General features: G+C 36.9%; 1 protein-coding gene and 1 long non-coding RNA gene across 2 annotated transcripts in view; both read right to left on the bottom strand.

The window, feature by feature from the left end:
- Window positions 1-12,921, bottom strand: part of LOC308695875 (NACHT, LRR and PYD domains-containing protein 3-like) — a 49,320-nt gene extending 36,399 nt beyond the window's left edge. The window contains exons 1-5 of the mRNA XM_081374135.1: window positions 12,708-12,921; window positions 10,291-10,419; window positions 8,373-8,477; window positions 7,907-8,011; window positions 7,625-7,709 (exon numbers count right to left, since the gene is read on the bottom strand). Coding sequence (XP_081230261.1) covers window positions 7,625-7,709; window positions 7,907-8,011; window positions 8,373-8,477; window positions 10,291-10,349 — 354 coding nt within the window. The 5' untranslated portion in view covers window positions 10,350-10,419; window positions 12,708-12,921. The remainder of the gene's footprint in view (window positions 1-7,624; window positions 7,710-7,906; window positions 8,012-8,372; window positions 8,478-10,290; window positions 10,420-12,707) is intronic.
- The window catches only part of LOC308695899, a 670,325-nt gene that overhangs the window by 617,319 nt on the left and 38,791 nt on the right, over window positions 1-14,215 (bottom strand). The gene's annotated exons all lie outside the window — the stretch shown is intronic.

Below are 14,215 nucleotides of genomic sequence, written 5' to 3'. Positions count from 1 at the left end.
GGGGATCGTCTCTGAGGGGGAAAGTTCAGCGGGGGTTCTCGCCGCCGCGCTGAAAGAGTTTCGGGAGATCATTGGGAGTGTTAAGCAAGAGCTGATCTCTCAAATGTCGGAACTTCGCAACTCCATTCAGGGATCAATTGATACCCTGACCACGTCTGTCTCATCTATGCAAGGCCGGATCACTACGGCCGAGCAAAGAATCAGTGATGTGGAAGATGTAGTTTCGGGAAATGAGCGGTCACTCAATCTCATCAAAAAAGAAAACGAGGTTCTCAGAAATAAGCTGGAATATATAGAGAACTACAACAGACGAAATAACATCCGCTTGATTGGACTGAGTGAAGTAGTTGAAGGTCGGGATACGGTTGAATTCTTTAAGACATGGCTGCCGAGCGTGTTGGGAGAAGAGAACTTCGGCGCTCCAATTGTCATCGAGCGTGCACACCGCGTTCCAGCAGTGCGAGTCCCGGGAAAGGCTCCGCGGCCCATCCTGATTCGACTTCTGCGATTCCAGGACCGTGAAAGTATCCTTCGTATCGCCCGAGATAAAGCACCAATTTCTGTTGATGGAAAGAGAGTCAGCTTTTTCCCGGATTTCTCATCAGACGTGATGAACCGCAGAAGAGGGATGATTCCAGCGCTTAAGGCATTAAAGGAGAAGAATGTCAACTGTCATCTTGTATATCCTGCTCGTATTCGCATTCTTACGGAGGATGGTGGAACACGGTTCTGTCACACGTCGGACGAAGCCCTCAAGTTTCTGTCGGAACGTGACTGAGTTGTAGTTGATGTGGCGGAGTCTACAACGTTTTGGGATGGATACAGTCTAACGTTACTTGTCCCAGATCGATTTGACTCAGCGATTAGTTGTTAGATCTGGACGGGTGAGTGATTACGTTAAACTGATATCTTGGGAACTTAATATTCTTTGGTCGCCTGCGATTTATTTATTTATTTTTTTTTGAATGGGTATAGGGCTATTTTGGTTTATTTTTTCCCCAAGTATTGAGTTGTGCCTACTGTATTTCGTTTTTCTCTTTCTCTTGTATCAATATCAGTGAGGGGCTTCATCTGATAATGGACTGAAAAAAACCAGACTTGGACAGTTTTTCTCTGAAGGGCGGCTGCACATGATTAGATTTGTAATAGAGTTCAATATGTTTAGGGCATTATTATAAATGACTGTTGCTTACTTATATCAGTGTGTTTTACACATAAAGGGAGCTCAGGAGTAGCTTTTCATTTTTGCTTGGGAAGGAAGTGCGAGCTATTCGTTTCTCAACGTGTTTTTTCCCACTCAGCTGCTGATAGTTCTGGTTCAGCAGCTTTAGCAGGGTTTCTGCGTTTATATGTGTTGTTCTTTTATTATTATTATTATTATCATTTTTATGTTATTTATTTCCTTTTCGGAGAGATACATGTCAATATTTAAAATACAGGGTGACAGTGGATCAATCAGGATAATGTTTATTTTTTATGAGGGTGTTTTATATGGTGATTTTGATACCATAGAATGACAACAAAGCCTTTGAAATTTGTAACTTTTAATACTAAGGGTCTACATAGTCCAGTTAAAAGAAAAAGAGTATATATGTACCTTAAGAAGTTGGGGGCAGAAATAGTTTTTCTGCAGGAAACCCATTTAACGGACTCCGAGCATAAAAAATTAAAAAGGGACTGGGTAGGTCAAGTGTTTGCATCCTCGTTTAATTCTAAGTCAAGGGGAACGGCTATACTGATAAATAAAAATATCCCTTTTACAGTTACAAAATCGGCATTTGACCCTTTAGGAAGATATGTAATGATACAAGGACATATGTATTCTGAACAGTGGACAATGTTAAATATATACGCGCCAAATATTGATGATCACATGTTTATACAAAATGTTTTCCTTCAAATCGCTCAATCATCAGGCTCACTTTTGGTAGGTGGGGACTTTAACTTTTGTCTTGACAATGTACTTGATAGATCTTCAAATCGATATTTTTACGTCTACAAATAAACATTCTTGTTCTAATAGCTTCATATTATGGGACACTTTAACCCTCTGGGCTTCTTCGTATTATAGTCACACTTAGCTTCCTCCCGCCCGAAAACGGGCGAAGCCTTAAAATCTTACTTTAGTTTTTCCCAGGATAACCAATCAAATATATTTTTGTTCTATAATGTTTTCTGATTATTATTTAGAATTTTTGGAATTTTTTATGATATTTTGCATTAATTATATAATTTTTATGAGCTATTTTTTCCATTAGAATTAATATATTATTATTTATTTTTTTTTCAATAAATGCAACATTTCACATCAAAATAGAGTGCAGGCCTAAAAAAAAAAAAATTTCAACTGAGAAGAGCGCCATCTAGTGGCTTCAAAATGTATTAATTTGTGTCATGTCCTATAACCGCCTATAGGCGGCCTATAGCTTTTTTATTTATTTATTTGATTTATTCCCATTTGGAAAGAAAAAAAATTATTACTAAGCAACCACTGAATGGAACAACACAAATTATATATCATTTTAAAGCTTAGGATCTCAGCTTTTTAATGCATCTAATTACATTTATTAACTCCTAACGAGTGCTGAGTAATCCCTCTAAAACCGAGTGTACCGCCAGCAGGCGCCACCTAGCTGCGAAAATATTCTTTACCATATTTTTAAAAAATCTTGCCTTGATTAACACAAAGTTGATGTCATTTGAAAGCTTAGAGTCTGAACTTTACAGTGAATGTATCCACTTTGAAAAACTCTTAAGTATTGCTGAGTTATTTGCTGATAAATAGAATTTCTTTTTTTTTCATAATCTATAAAATAATGTACTGCAATGTGTCAAAAACATCATACAGCTCATGAAACATTCTCAGATAATTGAAAATGGCACTTCATTTTTTACAGCATATTATTACAATTAAAATGAGCCCAAAATTAACATAATCTATTGCTTTTATGACAAGATATTCTTCATGAAGAAAAAATTGCCCATGAGGGGGTGTCAAAGACTGTACAAAAAGGCTATCTCTTTTCCAAATGCTGTAACTTTTGATTCTTTTGTCCAAAAATTATTATTTTTTTATCCAGATGCAGCTAACATGTAGGGGGACTTCACTAAAAAAGAATTTTCCTCCTACCTTATTTCCTTCCTGAGTTATTCCATGACAAATAAGAAAGATATGCAAAATCATAATAACAATTATATATATATATTGTCTTTTATCCGCTGTTTCTTGGCAGGACAATGTCCAAATGTAATGTAATTTATATTTTCAAAAAAATTAAAAAGAGTTCTTTCAAACGATACCTACCTTTTGACTCTCCTTGCTATAGTTTTGGAGTTATTATGATTATATCATTTTTATATAGTTTGGGGCAAAATTTGCTGTTTCAGTCTTACCAGTTCATTTCTCTCTCTGTGTGTGTGTGTTTGTGTGTGTAGGTGTGTGTGTGGGGGGGGGGAGGGTGTCTTATTTGCACTCTTGATGTTCTAGAGTGTCACCCCTTCATTGCTGTACACTTTTTTTCAGCACAGTGGCTGATCTGTAGCTTGTACCACCAAAAGTTTCTCTGAGTTTTCCTATTTTTTCGTATTTCCCATTCATTTCCTATGTCGCCCGTTTTCGGGCGGGAGGAAGCTAAGTGTGACTTTTTTTTTTACGACCCTTTAACATACCAGAATCATCTCCTTGATTTTTTTGTGTGTTCATATAGGTAATAAAACAAAAGTCACCAAGTTTCACCCCCATCCGATGAAGCAAAAAAATTAAACAATTCGAAACGTTCAAGTTTTCGCCCGTTTTCGGGCGAAGAAGCCCAGAGGGTTAAAGGCTTATCTTAGGGGCCATTGTATTGCATATACTAAGGGGTTAATAAAATCAAAAAAATCCAAATTGAATGAGCTAGAATCCGAAATCTTAGCACTTGAAAAAATATACCATAAGGATCAGAATAAGGATGTTTATAGGGAATTACTTAATAAAAAAATGGAGTATAATAAAATGAACACCTACCAGGCAGAGAGGGCTATTATTAGTTCTAATCAACGTTATTATGAGCTTGGCGAGAAAGCACATAAAGTTTTGGCCTGCCAATTAAAACGGGATGAACAGAAGCGAACGATAAATGCTATAAATACAGGCAACGCGGAAACATATATTCCTGTAGAGATTAATGATGCATTTAAGCAATATTACACGGAGTTATATACTTCTCAGGCAAGTACAGATAGTACACAAATGGATTCTTTCTTATCCTCAATCCACTTACCATGTCTTTCAGAGGACAGGCTTGATTTGGATCAACCTTTTTCTGCCTCTGAGTTGACTGAAGCCATTCTTATAATGCCTAATAATAAATATCTGGGTGAAGATGGCTTCCCATCCGAATTTTATAAAGTTTTTAAAGATTTACTTGTGCCATACTTGATGGAAGTACTTGACCAGTCAAGGACAGACAAGTGTTTTCCAGACTCTTTTTCCAATGCAATAATTTCGGTAATATACAAAAAAGGTAAAGATCCGCTGAAATGTGCGTCCTATAGGCACATTTCTCTCCTTAATGTGGAATTAATTACCAATTAGTTACTAAAATGATAGCCAAGAGGTTAGAAACTCGTCTCCCTCTGCTGATTAACCCAGACCAAACTGGTTTCGTAATGGAGAGGCTTTCAGCAAACAACTTGAGGAGACTATTCAATGTCATTCATACTGCTAAAGAAAAACATATACCGGGAGTAGCTGTTTCTCTTGATGCCGAAAAGGCTTTTGATCGCGTTGAGTGGCCATATCTTTTTGAAGTGCTGAAAAAATTTGGATTTGGAGCTGCATATATTGACCTAATTTATTCACTTTATAAATCCCCAAAAGCAAAAATAGTTACTAATGGAATTACTTCTGCCACATTTCCCTTGTATAGAGGATGTAGACAAGGATGCCCCCTAAGCCCAGCTCTCTTTGCACTAGCTATCGGACCTCTAGCCGAGGCTATTAGATGCAACTCTGATATAAAGGGCTTTGGAATCGGCCCTGAAATGCATAAAATATCATTATTTGCAGATGATATTCTTTTATTTCTTACTGACCCCATAGACTCTTTGTCAAATCTACAGAATGTGTTACATTTATATAGCACTTTCTCTGGATACAAAGTGAATATTGACAAGAGTGTCATTTTGCCATTATCAAGGTTCGACTCTACTGCACTGGACGGCTTTTCCTTTAAGTGCTCTCCTACTGGAATTAAATATTTGGGTATTCAGGTAGATGGTGACTTAAAGAATCTCTATAAACTCAATTTGGCTAGTCTTTTAGAGAAGGTGGGTAGAGATTTAACCAACTGGATGGATTTACCACTCACATTACTTGGTAGAATAAATGCTGTTAAAATGAATATTTTGCCCAAATTCTTATATATGTTTCAATCTCTTCCAATATCAATCCCTAATTCATTTTTCACTTCTCTTAAGTTAATAAGATCCTTTATTTGGCATCGTAAAACTCCTAGGGTCAGCCTTGATAAACTGGCTTTGGATTATAAGCAAGGAGGACTGAGACTTCCCAATTTTAAGATGTATTATTGGGCAGCCCAATCCAGGTACTTAGCTCAGATGTTTGCTAATACCCCCTTTCCCTCTTGGCTGAATATGGAGAAATCTGAGATAAAAGAAGAATGTCCTGCCAATATTTTATATACATGGGATGACAGACTGATTAAAACAAGAACGAATAATCCCATGATTAGACATTCAGTTCAGACTTGGAATAAACTGCGGTCTCTGCTGGGACAGGATAATTTTCTTTCCCCCAAAACACCTTTATGGGGGAACAGATTGCTACCAATGTGTCATCAAAACTAAAATTTTAAGATATGGGCAGATAAAGGAATTACACTGTTAGAGCATTGTTTTGACGGTGATGTCTTAATGTCGTTTGAACAGTTAAAGAATCGATATAATTTGAGTAATAAAGAATTTTTTAGTTATCTACAATTACGAGATTGTTTAAGAGTCAAAGCAAAAACTTATCCTAAATTACCGGATTTGACATTTATTGAGCAACTCTGTTACTCCGATAAACCACTATATAAAACTATCTCTAGAATATATAAAGCTCTTATCTCAAATCAGCCTTTAGATGACCCAGATAAATCCAGAAGGAGATGGGAGCAGGATTTGGAGGTAAGGATAGATGCAGACCTGTGGGGTCAATTATGTAAAGATGGGGTCACATCAACCTTGAATTCCAGGTATAGATTAATTCAGTTTAATTTTTTACACCAGCTTTACTACACTCTGTAACGTGGAGTTGGAGGGAAGCTAAGCCACGAGGCTATTAGCATAGCTCCGGCATGAAATAAAGTAGCAAGGCAGGAGACGAAGTGGAGGGATTTCCACACTGCATATTTATTTCTCAGATACAGACCATACAAGCCAGGTCTCACGGCATATAAACTATTACCTTCAGCAAAAATAATAACCGGACAGAAATGTTCGTGACCTATAGCCTTCACCAGCGTCCACATTACTCGAGTCAAGGAAGTCGAGAGAGGGTTAAAGGTGATACCCAGTGACAAAACAAAAAGGAGGCACCACCGTGTGGCGTCAACTGGTAATGCTCCGCTACACTCCGGCTGTTACAACTCCAGCTAGATTACATACATTTAATAACAGTATTTCACCCCTCTGCTTCAGATGTGGTACAGAGGAAGGGATATTTTTGCATTCCACCTGGTTGTGTCCTAAAGTTAAGGTGTTCTGGGTACAAGTATGTGATAGTATATCACAGATTCATGGAATTGACTTTCCAATGGATCCAGAGGTATGTTTATTAGGCAATTTTAACAACTCTAACCTCCGAAACAGACAGGCTATTAAGCTTACTGAAATGTTGTTAATAATAGCTAAAAAATGTATTGCTTTGAAATGGAAAGCAGACACTGATGTGCCTATTGGAATGTGGTTGTCGGAGATTTGCAGCTGTGTACCCTTAGAGAAGATGACATATTCAATGAGAAACAAGGGTGAATTATTTTATAAAATCTGGAAACCCTTTTTGAATATAGTACCACATGTCTTGATTTCATAGTTAACTGTAGTTAACTAGTTAACATAGTTACACTGTCTTACATTGTCTCTCCATTTGTATTATTACTTTTTTTTTATTATTATTATTATTTATTATTTTTTTTATTTTTTTTTCTCTTTGTTGTGGTTTTTGTTGTTACTGTTGCTTCATTTGTGTTTTGTCGGATGTTTGTTATTGTATTTGAAAAAAGTTAAATACAATGTAAAAAAAAAAAAAAAAAAAAACATGTTACCCAGCTGTTATTTTTAACAAATAGAAAGATAAAAAATATATAAGTGCTTCAAAAAAAAAAAAAAAAATTGTATATATATATATATATATGTGTGTGTGTGTGTGTGTGTGTGTGTGTGTGTGTGTGTGTGTGTGTGTGTGTGTGTGTGTGTGTGTGTAAAAAATCAAGTTAAAAGACTAACATGTTACCCAGCTGTTATTTTTAACAAATAAACAAAAATAAAAAATATTAATTTGTTAAATTAAATTTGTTTTTTAAATAACAATTTTTTTTTTTTGTAAATATTAAACATTTATAAAAATGTGTTTTCCTACCTGGAATATTCCTAGAAGATTGTCTTTGAAATGCTCGTGGTTCCTGTGAGTCTGAACGTCTGAGTCTAATGTCTCATATTGAAGCCTGTAATCAAATAAATATAATAAATACTGATTTTCCGGGCAAATATCACAGAAAAAGCATTTGCTGTGAATACTCTTATAAATATTTGATCAGATTTATGATAAATATTGGATCTAAAAATGTTTCATGATTGGTATTCACTGATACAACTTTTAAACAGTCAACATGTGACAAAAAATTAGAAACTCATGAAATACCTTTTATTAGATGATGGTGTTTTCTCACTGAAGTTTGGTGGATAATCTTTAGACTGATCACTCTTCAGAGACACAGAGCTGGACACATGTGAGCCTGATCTTACACTGATGACACAAAGAACAGAGAGAGTGAGAAAACACTTTACTACAGGAGATACTTTAGTCTGATTTGAAAAGGTTAATGTTGTAAATAGTAATTAAATGCAGTATAGCTGTGCATTTGTCCATTTATGACTACAGTTTGATGGATAAATATATACATTTTTAGTTTCATGATCTATTTTCCATAGTGAATGTGTGTCTCCTTGTGGGTGCCTGTGTAATTGTCTTACTGGAATGAGTTTCATAAGGTTCTCAGGAATTGAGTTTTATTGAGACTTATTGTTTTATTCAGTCAAAATCAATCACATAAACCACTGTGGGCAAATAATACAACAATATAATGTAATGTAAACACACAAAATACCTTTTATTAGATGATGGTGTTTTCTCACTGAAGTTTGGTGGATAATCTTTAGACTGGTCACTCTTCAGAGACACAGAGCTGGACACATGTGAGCCTGATCTTACACTGAAGACACAAAGAACAGAGAGAGAGAGAGAAAGCACTTTAGTAAAGGAGGATCAACTGTGTGTGAAACACATCTGTGTCTTTATCTAATCCTCCACAGAAATACACACACTCACACAATTCACTAGCCTGGCAAGCCAGACCTACATCAAGATGTTAGGTCTGGAAACTCACCATAGACGCGGTTTAATCCGAGGGGCGGGATAAACGGCTGTCTTTCAAATTCCCTCTGCACGCAATAGGACAGCGCTTAAACCAACCAGGGGTGCGTTTCCCGAAAGCATCGTTAGTCAACTATGGTCGGAAGTTCCGTCGTTATCAGCATAGTTCAACGATTTGGTGTTTCCCGAAACCATCGTTCCAACGAACGTTCGCAAACAGCATCGCAAACTTGTGTGGTTGGAACGACAGCTTGAGCATAGTTTCTAGTTTACATGAGATGTAGACTGAATAAATCCTTATCTTTAGCCAAATAAGCAAGCTGACATTCAGTACAACCTGTGTTATTTATTTAGAATACATACAAATGTAATTTACGTCTTTTAGTTTGTCAAGAGATTTGAAGCACTGTTTTTGAAGACTGCGCATGTGCGAACGTGCTCTAATGTAAGAACGAGCCAAATATTGAGTCTGGTAATAAAGCAAAATAACTGAGAAAAATTTGAAATAGTCTTCAGATGCCATGTCTGTAACTTATATGACAAAATCTAGCGTTAATTCGATCTCAAACAGATTAATTAAAATAAGTTATTAGTCCACCACGTGCGAGACGTCATAAACCAACGTGGTTGAACGATACTTTGCGACATATGGTTTCGGGAAACAGTCGTGACTAGCTAGTTGATTTCTCCAACGATGCATCGTACTATGGTAGTTAAGCATCGAGCTATATAGTTGTACGGGAAACGCACCCCAGAGCGTTTTCCCAACAGCGGAGCGTAGTTGATAGATTCAACTTTTGCCATATCTGGCCGGCACAACGACGAACACATCTTCCTTTTTTTAAGAATGACTTAAGTGCCGTTCTTTGCTCTTTTCTCAAAGAAAAACTTAACTCCAAGTCCTCCAGAGTCGCGGCCAAAGCCGATTCGAAAGACCGTTGTTCTCCAGCAGCCGTCATTCTTTGTTTTCAAGTGGCAGCCGTCGCAACTCTGTCGTCATATGTTAAGCCCGCCCCCGCCTACTCTATACACGACGTGATTGGCCTGACCCAATTTAGGTTTTTGCAGCTAGAAGGTCTATTGAGAGTTGCTAGACCCACCTGGCTGCGAAATACATTTTGCTGCCGCTAGGGTGCGTCTAGATTTCTAGGCTAACAATTTACTGTTTAATAGTTAACAATCATTTTATTTTACTGGCTCACATTAGTTAAACAAGTTCTTTAATATACATGAGAGAGATTTAATATGTTAAAAAATACTTGACTCTAATTTATGAGAACATTTCAAGTTTTTGTTTATTGACAGAAAAGAGAGCAGAAATGTCTGTGTGACAGTTTTGTTGGCATACTTGAATTAAATTAAGTGTATAGTTGTTTCCTAATGTCTGTCAATAATTTTATGATCTAAAAACCAAAGTCATTTATTTGGATGAATTCAGCGTATAGAAGGTTATTAACAAATTATTAACTGTGATGTTTTCTATAGAGCAAACGGGGCTTTATAGACAATGTCAGAGTTCATTTAAGAAGTTAAAAACTGTTAAAGTTGTGCAAACCATTTGCAGATATAAAACAATGCTTAAAGTTGTGTTATTGACAGGGAAACACAAAGTCCAGTGGAGTTTAAAGTGATGAAAACAGACGCAGTCTTACCTGTGTTTCTCTGAGAGACTCGTCTGAGAGAGAGAGTCCTTTCCTCTTTCCTCTGACATACTGCAGCTAAACTGACACTGAAAACTGATCAGCACTGCTTTCTGGAAACACTCAATCCTTCAGCATCACCTGGAAATGACACCATTTTACACAGATGAAGAACATCTTATTTAAGACAATAATGAAGAATGCTGAGTTATCATCAACAACAGCAACAGCAAAAACAATCTATAAAATAAAGTGAGTTACAGACAAATATATTGCCATGTAAAATAACCAAATGGTCTTAATCATTTCAGATTGTTTAATGAGTTTAACTGACTCTAAATATTAATTCATTGAGAAACAGCAATTGTGTTTAAATTGTGTTGTCTTTATTAATTGTTGAATCGTTTGTCATTTAATCATTACTTCAAGTTCACAGTGATGGTTGATTTCATTACTTTCCAATGATCCTAAAATAACTGATTGAGTAAAAGTAACCAGAATTATAACAGACATACTGTATAACTACTAATCATAATTGCTATATATGAACTGAAATACTCAGTTTAATAACAGCAGATTGTTGTTCATTGACGTCAGGCTTCTTCTGTCTGTCTGTCTGTCTACTGTAAATGTCTGCTTCAAAAATACTTTTGATTTCACGTCACAAAAACAACAGCCTAAAACTGAAGAGGAAATGGGAGAAAACTTTGAAAAATATATTTGTTTTCAATAAACCTTTCTCACTAAAACTTTTTGTGTTTTAACTTCAAAAGATTGTAATTTCTGGCAGATTCTTCGTCTGTTCGGAGTAGCAGAAGAACAGCCTTCTGTAACTTCACATTAAATCTCGCTTACATTATTCTCTCAACAGACATTTACATCGATAGTCTGGCGATATAATTTATTTGATGTTGGTGTACTGTGGAGTGTGTGAAACTGTTTTTAATGGCAGGCTAGCAGATACCGTTGACTCGCGCTAGCCTAGCACCGGCAAACTATGCAACTGGAAGGACTGGGTGAAAAATGTTGAAAACTGTCTCCACTGATAAACACCCAGGCTAACTTGGAAATGAGGTCCGATGTCCAAAATCCTGAACCACCCCTTTAAACTTACTTGCAGTCCTGTCCACTAAGAAGAGAATTTATAAGTATTTTAAACTCAGTAACGCTTGTTGTCAGTCCGCGCGCGTCGTTCTCAGAATCTCTTGCTGGTCTCGATGGATTGTGGATTAAACACAGAAATGGCCGCGAGTGTTATTAGATTTGGAGGCATTGTGCTAAACTGACATCTGGAGAAATGTGTTCTGGATCATAGATCAAATCAAAACCAGTGAGCGACAGGTTTGGGTATCAGGGGTCTCATTTATAAAACTGTGCGTAGGATCCTTACTAAAAGTGTACGTGCGCCCGAAAGCCAAAAATGGCGTACGCCAAAAAATATTCAGACTTATAAAAGCGTTCGTACGCCAGAACCTGCGCAAGATTCCTTTTATAAATCCCAGTCAGCGGAAAATTGCGCCACATGCGTCTCCACCCCGAAATAACCATATATAGAGCTTACAATGGCTAGTTTTACTATGTATATCCTCATTTGCATATCATTTGCATATGATTATTCATCCACATAATGCCATATTTAACTGTAGCCTACAAGACATTAGGAAAATATGAGATACGGATGTGCGTCACATTACATTGATAAAAATCATTTAGTAGCCTATCATTGCCTTGTTTCTGAATAAATGAATCAAATAGTGAAAAATAAATTTCAGATAAAGTTTTTCTCAATCTTTTCCACTGGCCAAATATTTTTAATTGATTTATATTTTAAATGAAACAGAAACAGATAGCCCTTGTTGTGAATTATTTGCACGAAAATATTTTCTCAGACAATCTGCTGTTATCATGATATAAGCAATTCTCTCTGTAGGTAAAACATTAAAACACAACATGCCACAGGAAAAGTGTTCAAAAGCATCGCATCCACTACAAATATTTATATTTATTGAATATAAAAAATGCTGTAGCCTAACTTCTCAGTAATGATGTAATGTAATTTAAGTGTTTAACTCCATTAATGAGAATGGCATATTTGATCTAAATGTATCAGAAGTAAAACATATTTTAAATCATTCTTTTATTTATTTAAACTGTTACTGTGAACACGCACTGTATTTATGATTATGACTCATAATGAAAATTAGCGGTTCTCCTTCCTCTGCCGTTAGATATCTATAGGCTAATGCGTCAGCTTCACTAAACGGCCCAGCGCGCTCGCTGGCGCGGACATAGGAATGGATGGATGTTTGTTTCATGCGATAGGCTTGGTGAGTGAAATTATAGTTGTATTAGCCTATCTTTCTGTATGTATAATTTTCTTAAAATGTTCTGTCTAAAAGCGACCAAAACGACATTTAACTCCAGCTCACCATCGGTTCGCCAAACTGCTCCTTCTCCAAAACGTTCGTACAAATGGGTCACAGTTTGCGTGCAGGAGCGCACGTTTTCCGTCAAGTTTGTTTTTATAAATCACATCTTCTGCGTCGGAAGTGTCGTCCGCCTCTCTCACGGCCTGTTCTGTGCGACGCAACGGTGATAAACGAGGCCCAGATGCTTTTACTTTCGTTTTCCTCTTCTTCGTGTGTTTTCTAGGAGGGTTTGGAACAGCTGAACAGTTGCACACCGACACCTACTGCACTGGAGAGGGATATTATACCACATAATATCTCTAAATCCTGTTTAAAACCTCTTAAAGGGACACTTCACCCATTTGCATTAAGCTTTGTATTGTTAGAAACCCAGTCATATATTATAATAAACGTGGATTTTTCATTCATTTTTCCCTGAGATGGGAGAAATAAGGATTTAAGTGTTTTACTTCCTGCTTATTATGACGTAAAAATCATCATTTTGCGTCATAATAAGCAGGAAGTCACATTTCATTGAAAAGTGTAGAGACGACAAACACTAGCTCCTCATTATTCCAGGGGGAGGGACCTGCTCACGCTACAGGCCTATTACAGATCAGTGAGTGGGACTTCACTTTCTGAAACTAAAAGCAATATCCTCTTGTTTCGAAGCTAAGCTAACAGGCACTGTGGAGCCAGCTGTGAAGATATGACAATAGCGGAGGGTAACGTTACTCAATATGATGTAGAAGAAGAGGATTTCGGAAGTCTGATGCTCGAATCAGGTGTCTGTGTCCATCTTTACGAGCCGCATAGCGAAGAGCAGCCAATGCAGAAGACCTGCCTGCCGCGGACGAGGAGCCCAGACTGGCTCGAGCTGGGGGCGGACTGGTGGCGCCGGTGATCTCACTATGCAACTACGAACACAGAGATAGAGTCCGTCTGCTGCAAAGAATTTCAACGATGCCAATTTCTCCTGGACGAAATCTCTGAATCAGACGAGGACACGGACGTTTGTGTTGTGAACCATCCTAGTTTTGCACCGCTTCTGACTGAACATCCCGGTAACGTTGCCATGCAATAATTCACCACTTCGAAAGAAATACAAATGAGGAGTAATTCACTAATGAGTTTGCCAAATAACTAACGTTAGACATTTTGTGTGAAATGAATTTCAAGCTCCGGTGGTAGCTAGCATTATAGACGGAAGAGTGATTCATATGCTGTTCTGGATTAGTGGGAGTGGCTTGCGCAGCTGTGCAATGTGGTGCATTGTGGGAGGTGTTGTCTTTCATACAAATGCGTCCTGAAGTTACTTTCTTTCTTTCCTCGGTCAAGAAGGCACCAAATTCAAAATTTATTTTACATTTCGACTACATATATGACCCACTTTCAATAAAGATCAATGTTCCCATGGGTAAAATGCTCCTTTAAGTATGGAATGCCAAAGCTGACTTTATTATAAATAAATAAATACATAAATAAATATACGAAGAAATGTAGAAAAGCAAAAATACATAAATAAATAA

The sequence above is a fragment of the Scardinius erythrophthalmus genome (assembly GCF_964197995.2).
Source record: "Scardinius erythrophthalmus genome assembly, chromosome: 9".
In the NCBI taxonomy this organism is placed as follows: Eukaryota; Metazoa; Chordata; class Actinopteri; order Cypriniformes; family Leuciscidae; genus Scardinius; species Scardinius erythrophthalmus.
This window is presented reverse-complemented; position numbering and strand designations above follow the sequence as displayed.